Below are 24,843 nucleotides of genomic sequence, written 5' to 3' on the forward strand. Positions count from 1 at the left end.
GTTTTGGTGGTGTTACCGGGAGGGTCGGGGTGGTGTTTCCTTGGTGCGCAGCCCAGCTCAGCTCTGCCCCTCGGTGTAGGGTGCTCTGTATGGAATTCCCTGGCAAGGGGCTGTGACTCAGTGTTTGGCAGGGGACACCCCCACCTCCCCCTCCTTCTCAGGCCACCGAACTCAGAACACCACCCAGATCTCTGCGCTCATGTTTTCCATTTAAAAGCATTCAGGGCAGCTGAAGAGAAGGGCCACCCAGTGCTTCGAACGAGCAGCTGCAGTAGTGGGTCTGGTATTGGCCAGAGCGGAGCATGTTCTCACTTATCCACATTAAATATGGGTGGCCACGAGTCCCTCAGGAAAGCACGCTTTCTCACTATCTGGAGGTGGCAGCTATTGTCTGCCTTCCCAGCTTTGCTGCTTGAAATAGTTTTCTTCTGCTTCCTGCGTCTGCAGAGTTGCGTGCGTTCAATGGTCTTGAAAAACATCACATGGGAGAAGAACTTTTAAATCTGCTGCTCTGGTATACAGGGACCAGCTTAGTGAGAAATGCTTTTCTTTAAAGGTTCTTTATTTAATAAGTCCTTGTTCTTTCCTTCATTCCCTGCCCCTTTTACTCCTTCCTCTTTCCCAGCTGAGAACTACAGGTGACTTTCGCATGTAATATATTTTTCTGGTCAACCCTCTGAAGGCTAAGTCCCCTGATTTTCTGTATAAAAATGCCATTTCTTATTAATTTTTTATGAACTGAGCTTATTAACCTGCCTTTCATTTTGTGTAAACTGTAATTAAAATGTACGAAGAATTTGATTTGCATTGTGCCCTTCTAGGTCTGTTGCTGGGTCTGCCTTAGCTGCATGCATCAAGAGCACACTGAAACATTGATTTTTATTTTTTTAAAGGAAGGTTCAGGTCATTTCACAGAGGGCATTCGGAGCCTTTGAATGAAGAAACCAGGAATGCCGTTTCCTTTGGGCAAGTTTTGTGCAGCCACAAAGGGTACCAGTGTAGACCTCTGGCTGGCAACGCAAAGAATGAGCTCAGATCACAGTCAGCTCTAGCAAAGTCAACACATTCTTGGTGTCCAAAGAGCTATTTTATTAGGTGATATTTTACATTTCCTTCCCATCTTTTTTGGGGGATATTGGTAAAGAAGGTAGAGGGGTGTGACATCATTTGTGACCCTACTTGAAACGTTACTAGAGTAAGGTGAAAATTGTTGTTGTTCTGGGTAACCCATGAAGACAAATTTGGTGGGAGCCCAGGCAGGCTGCTGGTTTTTAGAAATCTGACATAGCCCTGGGAAAGTCAGGTCACTGGACTTGCGGCGCGGTTTTCTTTCTGCACTCGGCACTTTTAACGGTTACCTCGACATTTTGAACATTTCTTCCTATTGTTCTTAGGTCAATATAATTATTGTAATAGTTGAGCATGGTTCTGAAGCTATGATAAAAGCCTTTTTGTGCCTTTATACTTGTCCAAATGCACAACTGACATCAGAAAGTCACTACTTGTCTTACTGGCAATTTTCCTGCCGAAACTTATACCAGGATGGCCAACTTGTAAATGATAATTTCAAGCAATATTTTCAGGGGGCTTTACTTGTGTTACTTGTGTGGTGTGTTTGGGTGGCTTTTTTTTGTTTGGTTTTGGATTTTTTGGTGGGTGGGTTTTTAAAATTTATTTTAAATTTTCAAGCTATGTTTCTGTTGTAGTATGATCAGCTATGACTCTTAGGTTTCTTTTTTTTTTTTTTTGGTACTAACTTTCTAGCCATTTTTGGGGGAGGAAAATACTGAAGGTACAATCCACGTACATTATATGGCTGAACCCATCTCCAGTGCAAATAAGGAGTTGAGGGAATTATTTTAAACATCAACCTTTTTAAGCAAGCTTGATTGTTGATAGCTGTGACAGTGATACGGACAGATCAGATGACGACAGTTTCCACTATTTTAATTTAGTCATTCAGAAGTGGGTTTTTTTCTTTTTTTTTTTTGGTGACCTGATTATCTCTGCTTCTGTCTTTTTACACTGTGTTGCCCACAGTCTGCTTTTTGCAACCCGGAATTCATATACTGAATTGTAAGGCTCAGTGTAGTTGCCCTCATAATCTCCCCATTGCCCCACTTTAATCTCCCAGGTTTTAAAAGCAAGGCTGTTGTTTTGTTGATTAGGGGGTGGAGGAGGGTATGGATATATGTGATCTATAGACTGCAGTGTGGCCTGCTCATACATGCAAAGTGCTAATTCACTCACTTTTGGGGGTCAGAGTTAGAGGAGGGCTGGGTGGGGGCTGATTTCTTATTGACGTCCTTTGGTCTTTGCTCCGCTCTGTGACTGAGGGGATCATGAGGCAATGGGAAGTTTGCTGGGAGATGTCCGCTTTTTCCATAGCAGACTGAACACGGTCTTTCATGATGCCAAGTCATGTCTTTGCACTCAGATTGCTTCTGGTATGTGCCTTAATTAATTAAATAGTATAATCTGTCCAAAGAAATCTCCTCCTCTTTCCTCAGGTAGTGGCTTGCTCAGATGATTTCTCATTTTAAAACCCCAGTAAGACTATTTCTTTTGATGCTATTATCTTCCCTTCCCTTGCGCGGGAGTAAGCCAGCTTCATTATAAAGGCAGAGTAGCCAGGCAGTTTCTTAGCTGTGGATAAATAGCGGGACCTTTGAGCCGAGCCATTCCAGATGACCTAAGATGAATCAGGCTACATTCCTAGTGAGGGCACCCCTTTTTCTAAACAGATGAAAAGCTGCCTTTTAAGCACACCCGCATATAACTTGTTTGGGGGCAGATGTTTTTCAGTGTTGCTTTTTGCTTTCCTGAGAATATAGCGTAAGGTTAGCAAAATATTTAAATTGTAACACAGTCACAGGCTGAGTGCACAAGGTTTATTTAAGGGAGGAGAGTGCTATTTATGGAAAGCATGTGGTTTACTCCCCACCCCCCTCCCTCCCTGCCCCCCCAAAGTGGGAATGTTTCTCTGGGGTTTGGCATGCTTTTCCACACAATATGTGAAAAGGAAGAGAGGACGGTTTTTGGAAACTTTCCATACATTCATGTCCACTTTCTCACCCCAGGTGTGAAGCTTTACTGATTATTGTGTTTTATGCGTTCATATTTTACCTACTAGGTTTTGAGCAGTATTTTTAATCTTTTCTTTTACAATCAAATGATGCAATTTTCTTCCCTTTATAGTAGTGGTACGTTGATAATCTGAATTAAGTGCAAATTATGAGCGCCGATTAGGAGAAAAATGAGAAAAAGACATTAGAGCTCTTGCAAATGCTTCATTATACTAAACTGCCAATTTTAAAGTTCATTTCATTGCGTTTAAAGTGAAATGTTTAAAGGCAGTGTGGATAGCTGGAAAGGTTGCCACACTGTTTAAAAAAAGATTATATGATGATATGAGATAGTTGGTTGTCATTGTGTCAATTATGGCTCATCAGGCAACATTAGTCTTTGATGTCTGGCATTTGTGGAAGACAGTTATATGAGAGAGCTAAAAAGCCCTGAAAAATATGTTTGTTAGGTGCAGGGTTGAGTAAAGATATTTAGCTCTGGCAGAGGGTCTCTACAGTCCAATATTGGCAAGACAGGTAAATTATTTTGTGACTCAAAAAACGTGGTATCAATTCTTTGCCTGATCCTGGGGGAGTCTGCAATGGCCAGCTGAAAAATGGGACTTGAAGAATGGGAACTTGCTGTGCAGCATGCAGGATCGCAAGCTTTTGCACAAAATACTGCATGCCCTAAATTTAGAAAGCCATGCTTGTCTCCAAGGGATGTCTCAAGCCCCACTGAGAGCAGCCATGCCTTCTCGCCCGGTTGTGGAGCATGGTTAGCTCGCGGCAGGAGTGAGGCAGGAAGGTGGTGGAGCCGAGGGACGTCCTGTGCAACGTGGGTTTTCTGCCCTTCCATGAGATTAGGAAATGATTAGCTATCAGATGCTACACCCATGCTGGTGGTTTGAAACCTTTAGATTTTTGTTCAAACCATTAAGCACTTTCATCTAATGGAAATCACTTTCTTTTAAAAAGGAAAACATTAAAACAAATGATAACTGTTTTTTTTCCTAAAGACTCTTTTGATCGAAGACCTTTCAGAGTGCTCTAGCCTTGCAAGTTCAGATTTATTTTTTTTAAATTGCTTTACAAAATCACAGGATGTTTCTGTGGTGAACATACATCTGTGCTGGCTTTTGCTGAGCTTTGGAAATAGGTCAGGAATTAAAGCTCCGGCTTTGTGGTTCTGAGGAAAGCCCTTAAGAAACTCTCTCAGACATAAGAGGGTAAAGAGGGGTCACTGGAAATACTGTTTGACCATATATAGATGGCGCGGTCTCTCTTGTCTGCATGTATGTACAACTATACTCTATACACCCACATATATGTATGAGCTGTTGAAACTGGTGCTCTTCACTGCTTGCTTAGAAAGGGCAGATTGCTGCAGGAAAAAAAAAGTAGTAATCATAGGAAAACATTAAGAGAAATGCTCTGTCTTTACATGCACCTTAAGCTTAGCTGTATGTCCTAAGCTTAGTTCTATTGTTTCATGTACCTCTGTGCAAAAACCTCTATGGGAGGCGTGCATTTACTGTGTGGTTGCATTGCCATGGAAACCAGCACCAAACCTCATTCACACATCGTGCCTGGCTAGGGACAGATAGAGGTCGAGCGCTGGCATCTGCCCTGTGCTGCCCTCCAGTCTTTTGCAAGCTCTCCTAAGAAGGAGGTAGTGAGAACGAGGATGGTGGCTTGCAGGAGAAGGGAAGAGGAAACAAAATGCACGGGGAGCGAAAATAGCCAAAAAGTGTGAAAAATCAACAATTTTGCCACTCTCCCAATTATTACTGTTTTGCTGTAGTTTGATGATTTTGCTCAGAGTAACAGTGGAAATGAATAATAGCTGCAATATTAGTGGGAGGTGCTTGGGTCATTTCTTATTGCCCCACCCTGGGTCTCAGTAGGGCGGTATAGAGGAGCTCTGGGTGAGCGAGGCATGCACCAAAGGAGCAGGGCGTGAAGCTCAGGGATTGAGAGCATTGACGTAGGGATTAAACCTGGACATGATTTCTGTGGTTTTTCCCCCGACATTTATTAAAAAAACCAAAAAGTTCAAAGCCTTAGGATAAAACAAATCAAGCTAAAGAGAAATTAAATAAAACAAAATCCAACCTTTAGGGTAAGTGGAATTCCCCTATACTTGTCCTTCCCTTCCTGCTAGGAATCTTATAGCAGGATTACCAGATGTGAGGCTTTTTCTTTGCAGCAGAACAGTAGGGCAAAAGGAAAATGGGATGGGAGGAGAGAGGGGTTTTTTTTTTGTTTGTTTGTTTTTTCTCCAAAACACATTTTTCCTTTCTTTAGGCATAAACAATCTCTCCTGTCGCTCCCTAAGTCCCTTATTTATTAGACCTGCTGGTGGCCTTTAGACAACCTATAACAGTGTGGCCTTTCGCTATCCTAAAACATTCATTTCCAGGCATGCTGTGTAGGCAGCCTGCCTTCACAGTGTGCACAATCATTCATTTCTTATGTGCCCAGGTTAGGGAGAGCAGCTACTGCTTTCTGACCGCACCCCGCCCCTCCTCCCCCATCCCAGAGCCCTCTGTGTGTGCTGAGGATACAGAGCCCCTTGGCCCCCAAATACTGCCTTCGGATGAAGGAGGCAAATCACATTCACAGCCACTGTAAAGACGACTACTTTCTTTGTCGCGGACATTGCTGAATTTAACTAGCAAAAGGTTAGCATGGCTAAAGGACTAGAAATCTGAGCACGGTACAAACTGTGGATGATGCACCAAATCAGTGCAGCTTTAAAGGTACTTCTCCCTGTCTGTACCTTCCACTATCTCTTCCCTGAGGTTGCTGAATTGAACCAAACTAGCTGGTAGGTAAGGTGGACTTATTAGCAAAATCTTTGCTACGCATTTGTTTCTCCTCCCTCTGCTTTCCATACAACCTGTGGGGCCTGTGGGCAGTGTGCCACAGTGCCAAAATATTTTAAGCATTAAGCCATTTCTTTGGGAGTTGGTATTTATCTGAAACTATATGCACTTAATCTCAAAGTGCTGTAAATTTAAGATACCTTTTATTACATATAAATGCTTTCAAATCTGGGACCTGCCTTGCATAAATGTGCAATACCACACTTAGACTTGGCCCCCGAGAGGGGCTGGCTGTAGTCAGGCTGTTGTTTAACAACTTGCGGAGAGGAAATTGAGTGCCAACACCAGGTTAAGCTCTGAGCTTGCTGAGGGAGCTGCACTGTAGCTGCCGCTGCCTCCCTGCTGCGTGTTTCCCCACAGTGACCCTGCTCCATGCCTCTTCCCGCGGGGGATGCGTCAAGGACACAGGCCGTCGAGCACTGTTTGTGCTGTTCCTCAGCAAAGCAAGCTGCTGTTTTCAGGAGGCTTTGCACTTGGTCAGTTTGAAGTCAGGTGCAAGGTGCTCGTGGCTGTGCTCACAACTGGGATCCCTGGCAGCTTCATTTCAAATCCTGTACTTCTGTGAGAAACCAAGTGCATCTAGCTCCTTTATCTCAGCGTCCTCTGATGCTGCTCATATGGGTGCAGCACAGACACGTCTCGAGCTGTGGCCTCTTTGCACCTTGCCTTACCTCTTCGTGCCTCCTCTGCTTGCCCTCAGTTGTGTCAGTAATTGTAATGCTAGGATGATGACAGTGCTGCAAGATTCCCGATCGTGCGTGTGTGCCAAAGCTGACCACAATTACCCGCTCCCTCTACATGATCCCAGGCAGCAGGGTGAGATCATCGCCTTGAAGTCACTGAGCTGCAATACTATGTGAGTCCGGCTCCAGCATATTCAAGCCGTGCGTGGCTTATTGTCACGTATGTGTGTAATTGCTAACTGGGTCTTCATGTGGTGGTGCCCTGAAAATGAGTTGCTGTCATTTTCTCTTTGAATAGCCTCCTCTCTAATTGAAAAGAAGTCTTCCCTTGAGGGATGTTTTTCTTCATGTATTTTCTTAGTGTATATTTTTTTCTGAATTATAAACCTACTTCCCGGTATAGGTCCTAGAAAATAAGAAATGGACTGTCAAAGATTAAGTATTCCCTCTAAACATGAGGCCGACAACATTCAAGTTTAAAAAAAATAAAAAAAATCTGAAAGTCAACCTTGTTTCTGGTCTTTTCTTGCAGCTTTTAAAATGTCACTGCCAAGAGAAATGACCGCAGTGGTGAATGAAGCTATGGAAAAAACAGGGCTGAATCTCTTTTTTCATGTTGCTGCTGTTGTTATAATATCTACTCCCCTCTTCTGAAAACGTAGAGTCAGGGAATTGTGTGCACTGAAGTTCAGAAATAAACACCTGGAATCCTTTTAGCATTAAACTACTTGGAGGATATAAAGATTACCTCTATAGACGTGCTTTGTTCATTAAACGAATCGGTGAAATTTGGCATGCTTCTTAAAGAGGCCTTTTGCCAGTCTTTCCCCATATTCTTAGCTCATGCCTTTGCATAATGATGTGATCCATGGTGGGTAGGAGTAATTCAGCCCAACGATGAATAATGGTAGCATTTGTGGTCAACTGGTCATGACATTCTCACTTGAGCATTTCTCTTTGGGAACTGCGTCTTCGAGTCATGAGACTTGCAGTAATGTCAAAAGTGAGAGCAGCAGAGGAACAGACTGGGTGAGGGAGAAAGGGGACACTTGTTTTACAGGGTCCACTGAAGGGAGAAAAAAAAAAAGAAAAAAATCTTGCTTGAAATACTGGTATCTTTACAATCATCTCTTTGTGACACTCCCTCCACCCCCAAGTACTTCTGTGTTTAAATCGATGTATGTCTGCAGCCCTGTGCACAAAACCCACTGGAGTCTCAGTGAGGGAAAAACAACTGGTAAGAAAGGAGGTGAGGTGAGTAGAGGACAGGGAAGGGATCAAGGCGGGAAGAAGTTATCTGTAGACTAACACAAGCAAATGCAAAAAAGCAGATGCTTTTAAATGTGCTGGAATCAGACAGCTGCCCCAGATGTGGATCCCCCTGGGCAGGGGAAGAAGGGCAGCATGTTAAACTTGTGGATCATGTTTAAATGGGGACATGATGTAAACCCTGTGATGCCAGAATGAGCTACTTCCTTCATGCCTCATCTGTGTCTGTTGTTTCTAAGTCTTAGGTATTAGATATCTTTGAAGGTTAAATTTATAGAGGTAAATTATTCATTGCTAAGTAGAAAGGGATGTGTGAAAAATGCGGGCTTCCCCACTGCAACTTAAAAAGGCAAAGAAGCTCCTGTGGGTACATACTCATGGTAGCTGCATATAGGAATAGTTTGGACACTATAGTTGTGGTTAAAGGCAGGTTTGAAGTACTGTGGTCATATGGATTAGATGTGTAGGATGCAATTGCTTTGTGTTGAAGCAAAAAATGTATTTACAGGAAGACAAATAAATGGGAAAGGACTATCTGTGGTTCCAAGGAGAAGAATTATTAATGTTCCGATGACTTTTGCAAACTGAAAGTCTGGGAAGTTGGTTGTGGGCTAAAAAAAACCACAAGCACTCAGGCTTGGTTTAAATTCAGTCTCTCAAAATTTGTTTGAATGTGTGAGTAGGAATCTAAATATTGTGGTGGTAGAAGAGCTGACACTCTTTCCATCCTTCAGATGTCATTTACAGGACACTGGAGATAGTTGAAGAACCAGAAAGCTACATCGTTCTTCTGTAGTGTAAAATACTACTGAAAATCATCAAGAATAACAATAAATTTGATTTACACTTTTGAATAAAGTGACACTAAGAGAACACGGGCCACCTTGTCATGTGTTACTTAAGAGATTCTGCCAAAGTACCCAAAGTAACTCCAGCCTCAAAAAGGACAAAAGAAAATCATGTCAAATACGATAGTCTTCTGATGTGTCCCATTAGTTGTGAATTTCTGCTAGTATTTTTCAAACATCAAATAGATTATTCTAAACAGCAACGGCCTTATTCAAGATGTCACAATTAAGGCAACACAAAGCATGTCAAAATTGTACAGTTTGTGCTAAACTCTGACTAATCTACAGCTAAAAGGGTTGAAGCTATCCTTGTGCATCAGAGGTATGTTAAAAATTGTTAGTAATAGCAGCTCCAGAATGTGACCCATGGTTTTCAGAACAGTTTGGAAAAGCATTTTCGCACAGTACATGCCCAAACTTTTTTTTTTTTTTTTTAACTATCCTTTGCATTTTATCTAAGTTGTGTAAGAATTTGTAGCCAGAGACTATAGACCAATTACCCATCCAAAGTAAGCAGGAATATTAGATGGAGCAGAAGAAACAATAACCAGCTTAAACTGCTAAAATGCTTTCTTTCATTTGTATGACAATGCCATATAAAAGTTCCAGCTGAAAGTGGAGGGCTATGTTGTTTGATATTCTACAAAAGCAGAGTGCAGTGTATGGAGAGAGAGCACAGAGAGTACAGTCAAAATCTGACCTGAAAAGTTATATGAAGAGTGTTGGGAAGAAGGAGTAGGAATAACAATGTTAAATTGATTTTGCTACAGTTAAAATCATATGGAAGTTTGCTTAAATTCCTCTTGATTCTGCTTTTTATTTGAGGAGAGGGATGTGGGAAGCTTGATTTTAAGCTGGAGTAACCTAAAGGATCTGCATTATTTCAAGATTCTTTTACAATAAGGCACTCTAATACAGTACTCTATGACAAGAGAAGAATTTTGCTCAATCACAGCCTAGAAATAGCAAACGTTCCCTTGACAAACACCACCAAAGTCTTTATTGACACCATGAAGCGCTCTTTTCTTGAGCAGACAGTTGGGCTTCTCAGAATAATATCTGTAATGTTGCACAGTAAAATTTACATGCACAAAATGGCTAATTGAACACTTAGGACAAATTCAGAGCTGCTGTAGTGGGTTTAACTTCTTTGAAGTAAAATGATTTGCACATGCCTGCATCATAGCCGAGTGTGATCTCTTCAGCTTTTCAAAGATAGGTTGCTGAAGATACTAAGGCGACTGTTTTGGAAACATATTTCCTAATCATAGCATTCCGTTGCCACTAAGGATGTGGGTTTGATCAATTATTTACTTACTTGGCCTCAAAAGGATCTATACTTTTCAAAACCTTTCTTTGTTCAGTTTGTGCCCAAACCACACGTCGTCAGTATCAGCTTCTGCAGAAAGTCCGAGACAAGCGGTGGCTGCAATTCCACACAGCTCCAAAAAGCTGAAACGACATGAAGGAAACAATCATGATGTCTGAATTTTGTTCTCTCCTGTATTATGTGAATGCTCACTGTGGTAGAATATCCTCACCAGCAACCTCTCTGCACTTATCAAATGTCTCAGCTTTGTTTCAGTGCTTAACCAGCTGTAAAGACATTTTATTGCCTTGTATATTCTTGCACCATAAAATTTATCATTTAAGTAAATCACTTCAGTATTAGTTTATAGATGACTCTACAATGGAGAGGGTTTTTTTTTTTAATTTATTGTGACTAGTGGCCGGGTAGGCACAGGAACCAGTACATTTGGAGCAAGCAGCAACCTGTACTGAAGTATTTTTTTTTGTGGTGGTGGTGGTGGTGGTGGTTGTTACCCCATGAGTAATGCAGTGGTCCACGTGCCCTGCTGCAGAAGACCAGCTGGCTGCTGTGTGCTACCAGAGCTGCTTGCCAGCAAGCATGGCTCATTAGGAGCCTAGTTGCAGGATACAACGTCTTTGCAGTCAATTAACAATGCTGCTCTTTAAAAAGGTCCAGATCCTTCCTGATTCAGCAAAGCACTTCAATACATGTTCAAAGTGAAGAAGTGGTTGATTAAAGTTATGTGTAATAAAGATGTGAGGTCTTGTGCTTGAGGTTAAACAGGTAAATGCATTCCAAAATCAGGGCCTGACATGTTATAGTCGTAGAGGTTTCCAGGAATCTTGAATATCCTGAAATACTGACTTTGCTGATTTCCAAGCTGAGTATAACCTACAACTGAAAACCAGAACCAAACCACATTACTGTGAAGTATGCAGGAAAGCCTTCTAAAATCTGTTTCCTGGTCATCACTGATGCTTGTCTAGTCAAAGAAATTCTAGCAGACTGTTTACGTTTTTGTGACCTTAAAATAAATTAATTAAAAGAAGTTATACAAACCTGATTTTCTGGAAATTGAGGTAAAGAAAAAGAGAGAAATTTTTGTTAAAAGGAATTTATTCTTTGTAGAAAAAAGAAATAAGGGTAGCTGAGTTGTTTTACACCTCCTGCTGTAATATTTCTCAATGTACAAGATAGTATTTTGTAACCTGCTTCCTGTGGTCAAGTAGAGAAGTAAGTATTAGAAAAAACAAAATTCAAGTTTTTGCCTCAGTATTTTATGTAACAATGTGTGCCACTGTGCCACACTTATTTTCTGGTGCATAACATACACTTACTTATTGCAATACCCTACTGCTAAATGATTACTGTAATTATTGGGAAAAAGTCTTTGCTCCAGTTCAGTGGGTTAACAGCAGAATCAAAGCTGTTCTCTCACTGATACTGAGTTATCTATAAACATAACCACTGTGTTGCTTGTGGTCTGGGTCTGAACACCTTACTATGAGATCTAAACTTGGCATTTTCTTTAATACTCTATTGAACTGTCATAGCTCACTGCTTCATCTTCTACAATGTCTGATCTTCTTATATTCCCACTGATACAGTGCAAAGCTCCAGCTGACTGCAGTGAGTCAAGCCCCAAATAATTTTTAAATGCAATTTAAGTGATTAATTGGTGAAGCATGCTGTGAATGTGGACCGTTTCTTTCTTTCTTTGTTCTGTTAGAGAACAAGGTGAAATAAAGGTTTTCTGGTGTGTGTGTGACACCTTGCTTGCATGTTTCCAACTTTTATTTTCAGTCCAAATGGGGCTGGAGTGGTATTTTGTTTTTAATTTATTATTTGGACCTGAAACCTAAAACCAGATAGCCAAAATAAACATGTTCCCGGTACAGAGACCGCCAGAAGTAGCTGGAATTCAGTCACAGCACCTCCTGTTGAGGGATCACCTGTCCCCATGGGGCTGGCACTAGCTGCCCTGGGGACCTCTGGGCCTGGGCACAGTGGCCTCTGGCAGCCCAAATGGCAAGGCAGGAGTCAGATCCCAGGGGTCTGTCTGCAGTTTCCACTCTCAGATTCACTGGATCTGTTCAGGGGTAAGCGTCTGAGGCTTCGCAGAGAGCTGGGGCAAATTCTGCTACAATACCAGCCCCCAGTATCTACATCCGTCACAGCCCACCAGAAATCCACATGAAAGTTCATATGAGAGTGCTGCCTTTCTTTGCCTTGCCCCGAATTTCCATGTATTTCAGATGAAGCATTTTGGGTTCAATGATGTAAGCGTTCACAGCAAAATGTCCAGCCCCTCCTAGACGCAGAGGTGAGCCTGAGCTGGGAGGCTGCGTCAGAAGATGGGTGAACTTTGGAAAAGTTTGGACCACATGTGAACTTTGCCACTGATCAAATATAAATAATCCTGCTCTGACCCTAACAACTGAGTTGAAGCAGTGTTTTTTAAAAGATTGAACTTGGATCACAGTTTTATGGCTATCTCTAAAATATTTTATATCTGTTTTATGACACAAGAGCGTAAATTATAGGGCTGTAAAGACCTGTGGTGTGAAGGTTTTATCCTTTGCTTACGTACAAAACATAAATAGTACCCTTTTGTTTGAGGGAAATATATATATACATATTTTTAAAAGTATAGCTTAGGAAGCCATGTATATTAGTAAGAAGAACACGTTACTCGATTTTTTCAAGTGTGGGTACTTTATCAGTTGGTAGTGTGTAATTATTTTCTGTCTATTGATGTAGGACAATTGAAAAAAGGAGGGGGGAGTGTGTTATATGTATATAAATGCTACTAGAGTGTAAGTAGTGTGTGTAACACTATAAGGATCAAATAGGAAAAGTCTTTTATTAGATGAACTAATGGAGAAAAATGTCTTTTGGAAGCACAGCCCTTCCTCAGATCTAAAAAAAACATTATATTGTTTATGTGTAAATGGAATTAATTGGCTTATACTATGTATGTACGTGTACATATGTGCCTATGCAAATGCAGCTACATAGATGCAACAGCAGCTACAATATTGACTTATTTGTATTAAAATCGCATGGCTGTGTTCTCCATTTTTTAGGCTAGGCATGGTAACAAATGTTTAGTCTCCTATTACATTTTTAAAGGTAACGTAAAACTATGTAATACAAAATATGTGTTATATTTTGGAGTCAAGAGGATTAAAGATCAATTCCCTTTGGTTGTGACTTCATCAGGATTCATCAGTATCTTACCCTGGCCTTTATCTCTTGGGTTTTGTATCCAGTACTCCTTCAGATTTTGCTCCATCCTATCCTGAGATGACTCACTCTCATTTCCTTCCACTATCTCATGCTAAGTGACCATGGGCAGAAAAATTGTTTTCATCGGCTCCTTTTAGTTAACATTCTTGTTCCAGTAGGCTCGCTCAGATAATCTTTTTCACAAGTTATGAAAGTTATTTTATATCTGTGAGTGCCATGTTATTCTCCTGCCCTCCGCCTTGGCACCAGTGTCCATTCCAGTCTCTGAGAAAAATCTGGTTTATGCTGACTGGGATGAAACTGAGGTGTTAAGTGTGGTTCTCCTGTTCCCCAAGACTGGAAGGAGTGGGATGGGACATGAGTGGCTATAGCGGTGTGAAATACATGTTTTTAGCAGTCCTAAATTATTATTGTTCATATTTCTTGTAATGTCTTTATTCTGCTAAGGAGATGCAGACGGATCACTCTTTACCAGCTGTCAAGGCAAATATTGCTGTATAGTCCTTGCTCTCAGCAACATCCTCAGTGTCCTGGTGATGGGGTGCCTTGGAAGGACTGCGCACAACAAGCTTCATACTGCCTCTGCACTTCAGGCTCTCTGTGCTGTAAGTACACTATATAATGTGGTGGCTACATCTTGGCATTTCCAAGTTGGTTAACTAGGAGTGTTTTGACTTAACATCTGGAAAATTTATTGTGATTTTGATGATTTTATGATCCATCCATTTTAGGTGGATGAAACTGTATCTGGCTCAAATAAATCTGAAATATTGATTTATTAGACCCTATAACCAGCAGAATTTTCCAATATTGTTAAAGAAATTGCTATTTTTCCTGTAGTCCATTACAAGTGTGCTGTAAACAGCAAAAAGGCTGTAACTGACAGGCAGCATCTGATAAAATTCACTCTTTTGCTTCTGTGCTGAACAAGAAAGGGATGAGATGCTTTGGTTATTTTGAAGATATATTCCCTAGGACCTACAGTAAGTCTAGTGGTATCTCTGAATATATATAGAGAGGGATGGTGAAACATTATTAGGTATATAGGTGTACATTTTCCAACTGTAAGAAAGATGTGTGCAACCTAACTGCACTCCCTTGAGCTGAAATAAACACTTTTGGAAAGAATTTAGCTGAATGGTTATTTTTGGTCTGGCAAAGAGGAAACCAACTGAGTGACTGTCATTACTCTGATGCTGATTACTGGAATTGACCAGCTTAAGGGCAATTTGCTAACTTCGTTTAAAAACAAAACTGGTCTTTCTGGGTCCAACTGTGATTTAGAAAGGGAGGAGCTCTAAACCACTTATTTTTTTTTTCTCTTTTTCTTCTTTCTTTTTAGAAATAAATATAAATTATTTACAAAAAAAGTTTCCTAGCTGAAAACATTATCCAAACCCCACATGCTGTGGGATTTAGGGAATTAACAGGATGATTCAGACATACAATCCTCACATTCATTCCCAGTCCTGAGAATTTTCCTTAAGGAATAAAACTTCTTTCCTGTACTTGGTCAGACACAAAACCAAATGAAATCCTCTTCTCCTTTTATCTTTTTCCTTTTTAAATTTTTACTGGAAAGCAAGACAACTAATAAACCTAACGTTAATCTCTGGTGCATGCTGTAGTCCAGTATAATCTCAGGATATGGGGGGTGTGACTTCAGGAGGCGTTTGCAGCACTCCTCCCTGTGAGCTCTTGACTGATAAGTTGCCCGACCGCTCCTTCCCTTTCCTCTCCCCTGTTCTGTGTGGAGATGTGTGCCAGCAGGGGCTAAAGGGTGGTTCAAAGTGTTCCCTTTTTATTTTTTTCTTAGGGAGCGGGACAGAAGGGACTGAGACCACTGCTGTGTGTTTTGGTTTGCATCTCCATGAGAGGACAGGCCGAGGGCACTGCCTGAGCTCTGCCCCTGGGTAATAGAAAGCTGTGATATTTCAGCGCTGCTGCTCTCTTGATGTAACTCGAGTTTCCTCTTCTTATACATGGGGTGGGGGGGGGTGTTGGGGGTGTCATATAAGGTGCAGTGACTTTCTTTCTGCAGCAGAAATTAAGAGTGCTCAGAACATGCAAAATTCCCAAGGTGCGCACAAAGACTCAGTCTGTGACGGATTGATTTCACTCTCTTTCCCCTTTTGTTGCTCGTTATCAAACACAAACAAACTCAAACAAAATATATCCTTTCATTTATGCAGGAAATAAAATAAGTTAGTGAGATTCAGTGCTTGTACATACTGCAGGTTAGTTTAAATGCCTACATGCACATGTGTTTTCTTGCTTTCTCCCTCTTAGGACTGCTTCCCTTGGTGTTCCTCCTGCCAATTTGATTTAAAGATTCCTCTGACATAATCTTTAACATTTTTAAATTTATAGTCTGATTCTCCCCCTGCCCCCTTGGTCATTCTTCCTCAATACCCAGCAAGTTCTTCATCCATTCCCTTGGTCCCTCTTTTGTTCCTTGAATCAGGAAAAGTCTCTTAGCTTGCTCTAGTGTTATCTTGTCTCCGGTTGAATCAAGTCGTATTAAACTACCTGGGGATTTATTGATTTTCTTTTTTCATATATATGTATTTTTCCCATTTCTTTTTTTCCCCATTATTTTCATTGCTGGGCTTCCCGGCCAAATTCAGGCCATGTTGGTCAATCTGTCTGACCTGTCTCTCCTCCATCTTTGTTCATAGAGTCTCTATGGGCTTCTTTTAAAATTCACCTGAGTTCACTTGATTGTTTCAACCTTCTCTGCTGTTCTGATCCTGTTCCACAGCTGCTTTTCTTACCATGTCTTCAGTTTGGCAGTAGTCCCAAAACGGAGCAAGTTTACTAAATACTTTGCAGGATTTTCCCTTTCGCTGGCATAGTTCTAAGCAACTAGATCCACAGCTGCATTACTTACTGCATTTTAAAGACAAATCCAGCCTGATAGGAGAATCAGAGGGGCTGCCTGCAGTAGGTTACCTTTCACCGCATTCCTGATTCCCATTTTGCTACACCAGATGCTGCTAACATCTTTGTCTCTTAGGCGCTTCTGTAGTCCTGTGTCTCTCCTCCCTTTCCTCTAGCTGATGTTTTACCGGTGTTTAAATCCACGTACAGTTGTGTTTTTATTACACACAGAGATGGAAACTCTGCCAAATGATTCCTTTTCATTCTCCACCTTCCTTTTGTTTTGTCTTAATATATTCAAGGGGGAAACAGGAGGAGGGATGGAAGAGGAAGGGTTCGGTCTAGACTTCCAAAGCAATTTCCTTTTCCCTACAGAGCACAGCTCATTTCCTTCCAGAACAGTGTGGCTGGGAAGTTGCACATTTCTTCTCAGCACTGACTTTCCTGAAATCTGTTGAGTCAAAGCACAGCTACTAGGAGTGGTCCAGAGGACCATAAACACAAGCGCATGAGTGTTCTTCCCTCTCTCGCTGCTGAACAGAAGAATAAACAGAGATTAATGGGGAAAGGAGAGGGTGGCCTAGATAAGCAGCCACAGGGTAGAAATGTTGAAAGAAAACAGACAAATATCCATAGACACACCTGCACTGGGGTGTTTCTGAATTGTGGGGCCTCACAAGGCTTATTTTTGCCATAAACGTCTCAAGGATAGAAAACTTAGCAATGGGAGGCTGATGATTTGCCTGAGGGTTAATTACAAGGTTTTGACTTTGGGAAAAAAAAAAAAAAAAAAAAAGTGTGGTAGTTTACAGTTGTAACTTTAACTCTTCATACACTGCATTTAGCCAAAGACAGGAGAGTTTATTTCCTTAAAATGCATTTACATCTGTTTTTGAATAGTGTCCCATTTAACAGTTTCAACCATTCTTACTAGGTTTCTGTGTTTCCTTTAAATCAAATTAATAAATTGCTTTAAGTCTAATTCAAACCAGAGTGAAAGAGTAGCATAGCCATAACTGAGCAACTCTCCTGTGAGTTCGAGATGCTCTCTGCTTAAATTTTTCAGGTGAATTAAACTCAGTTTGGAAAGGAAATGCTTAAAAAAAAAAAGAAAAAAAGTGATGAGATCATAATCTTTCAACTCCATGGAGTTTCTAATTTAGTTGGTGCCTTTATGTGTTTGTTTAGTTAAGGGATGAGATTTCTTCTGGGTTAAGAGTGTGTGGAGCCATGAACAGGAAGATGAGCTGGAATCTGACTATGCACTTAATTTAAGATAATTATTTCATCCATTCAGTTTGGCTTTTGCTTAGCAAGACAAAGTTACATGGTCCTTGTTGTCCTGCCACTGGTAATTGCAGATTTGTGTCTGAATAACTGGTACTTGTTTCGGAGTCTGAAATAGCTTGTAGCTGATTTCTTGTGTTAATTGTCAGCAAATGCACGATGAAACTTTAGAGGAGTACTTCCAAACTGCTAGGTATCACAGGACTTGAGTTAGTTGATCTTGTTTCAGTAGCATAACAGATGAGGCAACTGCGTCCTAGACCCTTTAACTTGAATTGCCAACTACAGAAAACCTTTCTGATATTAGGCACAAGGTAAAACACCACAGTGTTTGCACCTCTCAGGCTCGATGACAATTTTTCTTGTGAAGGAAGACACCTGGCTTAGGAAGAGGTTGTGTGCAGGAAGGTGTGCCGGTGGGGAGTGGTTACTACATCCACTTGATCATCCTACACTGGATAGTGCCAAGCTATTGGGGCCTCAGAATTTGGGAGTTGCTCTCTGGCATGGAAGACTTTATAAGAACAAGAATGTCCAATTATGATATGTAATGTAATGTAAAGACCCTGTTATGGAGCTCAAGCTGCAAATTAGAGACCTTTTTTGTGAGTGTAGGGGATACTTCTTGCTTGCTTCAGCCAGATTGCAGGTGGCCAGACTAGGAGTGGGAGGTACAACTTTTCTGTTTGCAGAGGTACCTCTGAAGTGAATAGAAGTATAGCTGGTAGCTGAAGGTTTGTGAGTTAGTTACAACCTTATTGTAATCCACCCAGGTCTGTTGGACTGGTTTGCTTGAGTGTTTGACAGCTGTGGCTGGCAGGAAAACCTCTTCTCTGTTAAAGGCGGTTCTGGCAGTCCCAGGTATTCAAGATGAAGCGTAGGTGGGGGGAGAAAAGATGGCGATGACATTTCTACTGATATCATCTGTCACTGAGTGATCACTGTGGGCTTTTTTTCTTCCTGAAATGTGTAACTCTATGTAGATGGGATTTATTTTTTTTTTTTGCCTGTTTGCTGTCTATAGTAGGTGCTAAGGCTGCATTTGGTAGATCAGGTGAGGCTGAGAGGTAAAGGTGCTGCTTTCTGAGAGGGAGAATGGTTACACAACAAATACAAATGATTTAGAAAACATACTTTTGTAGCTGTGATCTTGGCATTATTGGGGTCTTTTAATACTCAAAGCAATGTCAATGCACTTTGACCAAGAGGAGAAACTGCAATAGTAGGTAACATTTTTACCCTGCCAGGAGAAGATAGGCCAGTGTCTCACGTTTTCAAGCAGTTTTTCATCTTGTTTTTCCAAATATGCACACTAATGGTACTTGTGGCGTCAGGGGGAGACAGACCTTTCTGGTGCAAATTGAGGTTGTGAGTGTTTTAATATATATAGTTGCTCAGTCTTGCAGGAAGCAGGGCAGTTTCAGAGAAAAACCAGTTGTGTTCCTGGAAAGCCAGGATTTGAAGCAGTGATATGCTAAATGCGGAATGAGGCACAGCAAAATACATGGAGGTATAGGTGAAAATTAAAAGAAGGAAACCCCCAAGGTATCTAGTTTTGGTGCCCGTCATCTGCTAGGACTCCAGAATGCCCAGAGAAAGTAACTCCATCTCAGAATTCCTCAGGTCTTATATTGGTGAAATGAGGACAATAAGCAAAGTGCCTTGAGTTCTAGGGATGAAAAGGTACTATATAAAGAATGAGTTTTATCACTATTAATAATAGTATGATTATTGATTTAGTCTCACCATAATTTTTATATCAGACCTAATTATTTTTTTTTCTGTGGATGGTGTAAGATGCATAAAGGTGCAAAAACATTATAATTTCTTTGGAGGTATGCACAGGCAGCCTGTAAAGATTTAGAATTCTTTGCTTTGTCCTAGTATGTAACATAGCCTGTAGCAGTAAAGTCCTTTCAGATCAATATATTTCAGCAGAATTGTTTAGTACTTTCCCACTAAATGATCAACAAATAAAACACACTTGAAAAGGAAACCAACACTTACTTTCTATTTTTGAAGTTGTCTCATATTTTGCAAAAGAAGATGGAAGAGGCTAGGTCTTGTATAGCATCCACATCTAAAGAACAGTGTGTCTTATGATTAACTGATGTCAGTAGAAGAAAACAGATAAGAAAAGTTACACTTCTTGTTCTCACCATTGCATCTCGATTACTCTTGTTCCAGCTGGCTCTTATGCAGAAGGTGCATAAGAATGCATGGCCATCTCTTTGCATCAGTTTTGTGTGTTTTTGCATCAGGAGCAGCAGTGTTCAGCTCTTATCTCTAGACTAGTAATGCCTTTCCTGTCAAGTGCCTCCTTTTCAGTTTTGCTGTCTCAAGTAGAATAAAATGCATTTGCATTTAAAAAGTTAAGCATGCTTTTAGCAGTTTCTAGATTTGGAAAAAACTGGTAACTGGCTTGTTTAGTGAACGACACTTGATTGCAATCTCTGATCTTGGAACTGGTTGCTGGGTTTACCTGCCTTCTTTCAGGGCTATTGCTGAGCTCAAACGGGCAAGACTCATGCAGATAACTGATGCTGAGTGGAACTGGAAATGTGTATATAAATGTTACTTTTGGCTAGCACTTTCCCCCCATCACCTCTCGTACGAATGTGATGAAAGCTCACCATCACAAAGCTGGTTTGAAGCAGGTGGAATAACATGTTACACCATGGACAGAAAGTGTTTTCAATGTGAAAGAAGTCTTGGAGTTTCCTAAATAACTGCAGGAGTAATTCTTCCCAAAACTTCAGGAGGTGGACAGAGACTTGGGGCTGTGTATCCCTTGACTCTTACTAGCTTTACCTAAGCATTTAATAGGTGCTACAGAAACAAGTGTGACCAGAGAACCATACTGCTTCTCAGAAAGTAGCTTTTTGAGACGTGGCGCTGTTCATTTTGTGCCATGCTGGTAGCCCTGCTAAAGCAGCTCAGAGTGAATCCCTCCATCACAAATGCATAGAATGTGTTGAGGATGGATTATAAAGGTACGTCTTCCTCCCACATCACTAAATTATTTCCCCCTTTCCTACCCACTGCCCTTTATATCAGAAACATTACTGCATATACATCTGGGAAATTAACAGAATGTTTGTTTTACTCCTTTTCAAAGTGTTTTCATGGTCTTAGGTGAGTGTTTGACTTGTATTCATTGGCCCTTGCAGAAGAGACTGTGAAAGCTATTTCCTCTTTCCTTAATTAGAGCATACAGAATATCAGGTTTCTGAGCAGTGAATTTCCTCTCAGGAGATAGGAGAGCATATGTGGTACAAGGGTTGGTTTTGTAGACTGGAGAAGTTGGTCCTTCTGTACTTTCCAGATACGTTCTTAAGCCAAACTTCTACTTTTCATGCAGACAGCACAGCAGTCTTTTTTTTTTTAACTTCCCTCTGGTTCCTGCTCCTCCTTCCCTCCCCCCAGGTCCCCCACCAATGTTCCCCCCACTTCTTCCCCACTCTTCCCTCCCTCTTTCCCTTCCCTGGCCTCCTTCTCTCCCTCTTTCCCCCTTCCCTCCCTTCCCTCCTTCCCTTCCTCTTGCCCTCCTTCCTCCCTTTACCAGCTCTTCCTCCTCTTTCTCCCCTTTTGCCTCCTTCCCCCTTTTCTCCCCCTCTTCCCCCCTTCCTCCCTTTCTCCTCTTCCCCCCCCCTTTTTATTCTCCCCTTTTTCTTCCCCCCCTTTTTTCCTTTTTTCTCTCTTTTTTTTTTTTTTTTTTGAGTTAAGTAGACAAGTAGAGAGTTAAAAGTATCTGAGTGAGTTCCTAGGAGAGTGGTAATAGAAGTGCGGTAGCAAAGATGGAGAAGGAAACGGGCCAACCTAGTTTGTGTGTGTAACTTGATTTGAGTCAGCAGAGCTCCACCAGAGGTAAAGCCAGCCCTCTGCTTTTATGCTGGTGTTTTCATGCATGACTTGTTTGCAGTCCTGGTGAGAAAGGGAAGAAAAAGAAAAATGGAGAGATGTTTCTCTCTCTTACTTCGTGTCCTGGTTTTTAAGGTCATGTATTTTTATAACTGCTGCTTTGTCTGTGTGAATGGGCAGATATGAGTCTTGGTCTGTCTTCTCCTTGTGCAATGTCAGGAGGAAGTTCAGGTTGGTATGCTGCTGGGGCCAGCCCACATCCTTCACCCACGCAGCCTAGTGAAGCAGTTGCACACATCAATCAGGGAAAACCCTCAGCTCTGCGTGCCGTTGGAGCAGGTGTGTGAGCTCACAGTGACATCAGATGACTGCCATGTTGCCGTGGGGTGGCCACCGGTGCCTGGTGTGTGTTCTGTGTGCAACAGGTCTACCTCCTGAAGGAAATTAACATCTTTGATGCAAAACATAGAGCTCCAACACTCAGACCACTGACCCCTTTCCTCTCACAGATGCTCTGGGGTAGAGCAGAGGGAAAGAGTGAGGAGAATGATTTTGCAAAAAATTGCAAATCTCCATACAAAACCCCCTGCCTAGTGCCATGCTCTTGAAATTGTCAACCAGTTACAAGCATTGCAGAGGGAGGAAGGGAGGACGGGAGGACCAAGGCTGTATCCAGCCAAAAGTGAAGCTGGTTAGATCAGTCGTGACCCAAGGGCTGGAGAGTTCTTGAAGCACAGGCAGATGCTGTGCTTTGGGGAAAAGTTCTTGCGAAGCTACTGCTTTTGTCTCCATTTAGTGTTGGGTTGTTGTTTTTTTTTTGTTAAGCACCAATACTGCACTTTGTTTTCTTTCCTTGAAAGATGAACCTGGAATAAACACACACTCACCTTAACCAACCCTTTTTATTTTGGTGTCTCATGGTTCGTAGTATACCAACACCTGGATGTAAAGAAATTAACTGTATGAAGTGAAAACAGTCTGTGCTTCCTCAAGTGGAGCTGTTGGCTTTTTCCAGGTTCTGTCTACCTGGACAACCTCTGTTATGGAGTGTGAGGCAAACTCTGTCCCTCTGTGCCCAGGTAATTGTGGAAGTGCATCACTGGATTACTTTGCCCCTGGGAATTCAGCAGTGGCTCCAAGTTGTGTGAGTACATAAGGGAGAGGAATGTGGTGTCAGCTTCAGGCACTTCAGATACAATATCTGTATACATAGCCTTTATTTTGCTAAAGGAATGGAGTTTATTGGAACATAAGCCAGTGGGCAGAGGAGGAAATCCAAGGAGTACTGAGATGGTACGTGCCTCCAGTCCTGGGCATGCTGTTACACAGTTGGCAGAGTGACATCTCCACCATTTGGGGGTGGGGGCAGAGTTTCAAAAGCTTAATATCTCTAAAAATGGAGTTTAGAGTATCTTTCCATCTGCCTGTAGCACTCTTCCCCCTCAGTGCCTTGGGGACAGCATGTATGTGTACCATACTTCCAGCAGCAGTCCAAACCTTGCTTATGAGCAAGTGTATGAAGAAACTCAGAGAATTTAACTTTCAAATAAAATGGCTTATCCAATTATTTTATCTTTACATGTAAGCAAGAGAAACCAAAATTTCAAAAAAGAGTGGTGTTAAGCATTATAGACATCCTTTCTAAGAAAAAAAAACAAAACACTTTTTCATCCATTAACATTTTGAAGCCTTCCTGATTCAGTGTATTCACAGACATGTAAAAATTACAGGGTAAGGGCCTAGTTGGGAACAAATTCCCCTTATATCGCCATGCCAACAGTGTTCATGCTGCTCCATTTCACCTACAGATAATAATACAGGTAGGTGCCTAGACCCAGGAAAGGAGGTGGCTTCAGTTCTGCTGTGTACAGTTCTTAGATACATTAGAGCATTTCTGACTCCTACAAGATATTTTCAGCTTTGACCCACTGATTTGTTTTGTTTGGTGATGAAAGGAAATGATTTAGCAAGCGTATAATTGAATATTGCCGTGCATGTTAGTTTATATAGGTAATGAGTCCATCTTCAGCTACGTTTTATAACTTTTTGTTAGTGTGGCTTCTGTGAAAGGGATCTGAGTCCTTCTGCTATAAGATGTGAACTCACCACTAACCAAACAATTGAGAAGAATCTTCCTGTAGGGAGAAGTGTCATCTCCCCCACCCCACATTTTTGTTTTTCTTTTCTGCCACTGTCTCTTGAAAACAAACTCCTAGACCAGCCGCTTCACTGTTGTGTTTTTTGCCTTCCTATAGGATTCAGTCTCTGCTTGTTTCACACTCAGGAGCCACATGAGTAGCTGCGGCCCTGCTTTAAGGTGTAGGAATTGCTTTCCATGCACTTGGACAACATTGCACAGATGCTGAGCCACAGGCTGAAGCACAGCAGAATAACCACGTGATGGTCGCAGCATTGCTTGGCTTTACCAGCTCTGTTTTGGTACTTTATCATACAAATGAGCTTGCTTTCCTAATCAGGTTTTCACACAGTGAGGGTGAAACAGGCTGGTATAGATGGCGGGAGACTTGAAGGGGGATAGGGACAGAGGGGGAAGAAAAGAAAAAAAGAAGAAAAATATTTGTCAGGCTTGATAGTGTTAATGCAAACATAAAGAGAGAAAGGAGGAAAGCAATGTTTGGAGAGCAAAGAGTGACCTGACAAATGTGACCTCTGTTTTTCCCAAGGGCTTCTGACTTTGAAACCAAAGCTGGCTTTAATGTTCACCAGGTGCCATCAGGGTGTTTTGATTCCCCTTAAGGAAGGGAATTAGTCTTATAGTTTCAGCATCTGCACTTCAGTGAACTTCAGCGACAGGGTGTATTCTTGTTCAGATCATAACTCTTGAGGTTCAAAGGCCATGAGCAGCTCAATAATTAATTCTCCTACTTCCATAGGAGGTGATGAACGCAGACCTGTACTTCACACAGGTTTTGCCACAGGCACCTTTCCAGTCCTGTCCCTGCTCGAATGGGGTCCGCCTGAGAATCTCTGAACAGCCGGCTGGAGCAACCAGAGAGCTAGGCAGACACAGCACAGAAGCAAAGCTAGCAGTAAGATTATTCCTCATGCTAAAATAATACTTTGAAGTTCATATTTTGTCAGCTGAGATTATATTATTATTTCTTGGAAGAAGTAAGATGTTATTTTGCTCAAGATATATGGCTCTTTGTCCCCTGTTGTTATATAAGCAAATTGTTATTACTTACCATCCTCTTTCTGGCTGCTTCCTCTCGGTGGTAATTGTGCCTCTGATATTACCCTCAGCCCTGCTTGTGACCTGAGTGTCACATATAGATTTTAGCTCTGCAGGTGATTGTCTTGTCCTGCAGAAGAAGGATTAATAGCAATATTGCATATTGTCAGCCAGAAGAAACGACTGACTGACCGATATGCGGGGCCTTTGCTCCCCCCACCCCTTGCCCCTTTCCTCTGAGAGGCCCAGGAGCCCACTGTTCCTGGATGGCTCCCCTCCCCTTGTGAGGCTCAGGAAATTCAAGCAGC

General features: G+C 41.6%; 1 protein-coding gene across 5 annotated transcripts in view; it reads left to right on the top strand.

Moving 5' to 3' along the window:
* LOC135312009 (uncharacterized) overlaps positions 1–24,843 on the top strand; it is a 265,067-nt gene that overhangs the window by 195,755 nt on the left and 44,469 nt on the right. For all 5 annotated transcript variants that reach the window (XM_064443701.1, XM_064443702.1, XM_064443705.1 and 2 more), the window contains 3 exons: positions 13,762–13,919; positions 22,358–22,486; positions 24,237–24,392. In XM_064443701.1, coding sequence (XP_064299771.1) covers positions 13,851–13,919; positions 22,358–22,486; positions 24,237–24,392 — 354 coding nt within the window. In that variant the 5' untranslated portion in view covers positions 13,762–13,850. The remainder of the gene's footprint in view (positions 1–13,761; positions 13,920–22,357; positions 22,487–24,236; positions 24,393–24,843) is intronic.

This window comes from Phalacrocorax carbo, chromosome 2 (assembly GCF_963921805.1).
Source record: "Phalacrocorax carbo chromosome 2, bPhaCar2.1, whole genome shotgun sequence".
NCBI classification, from domain to species: Eukaryota; Metazoa; Chordata; class Aves; order Suliformes; family Phalacrocoracidae; genus Phalacrocorax; species Phalacrocorax carbo.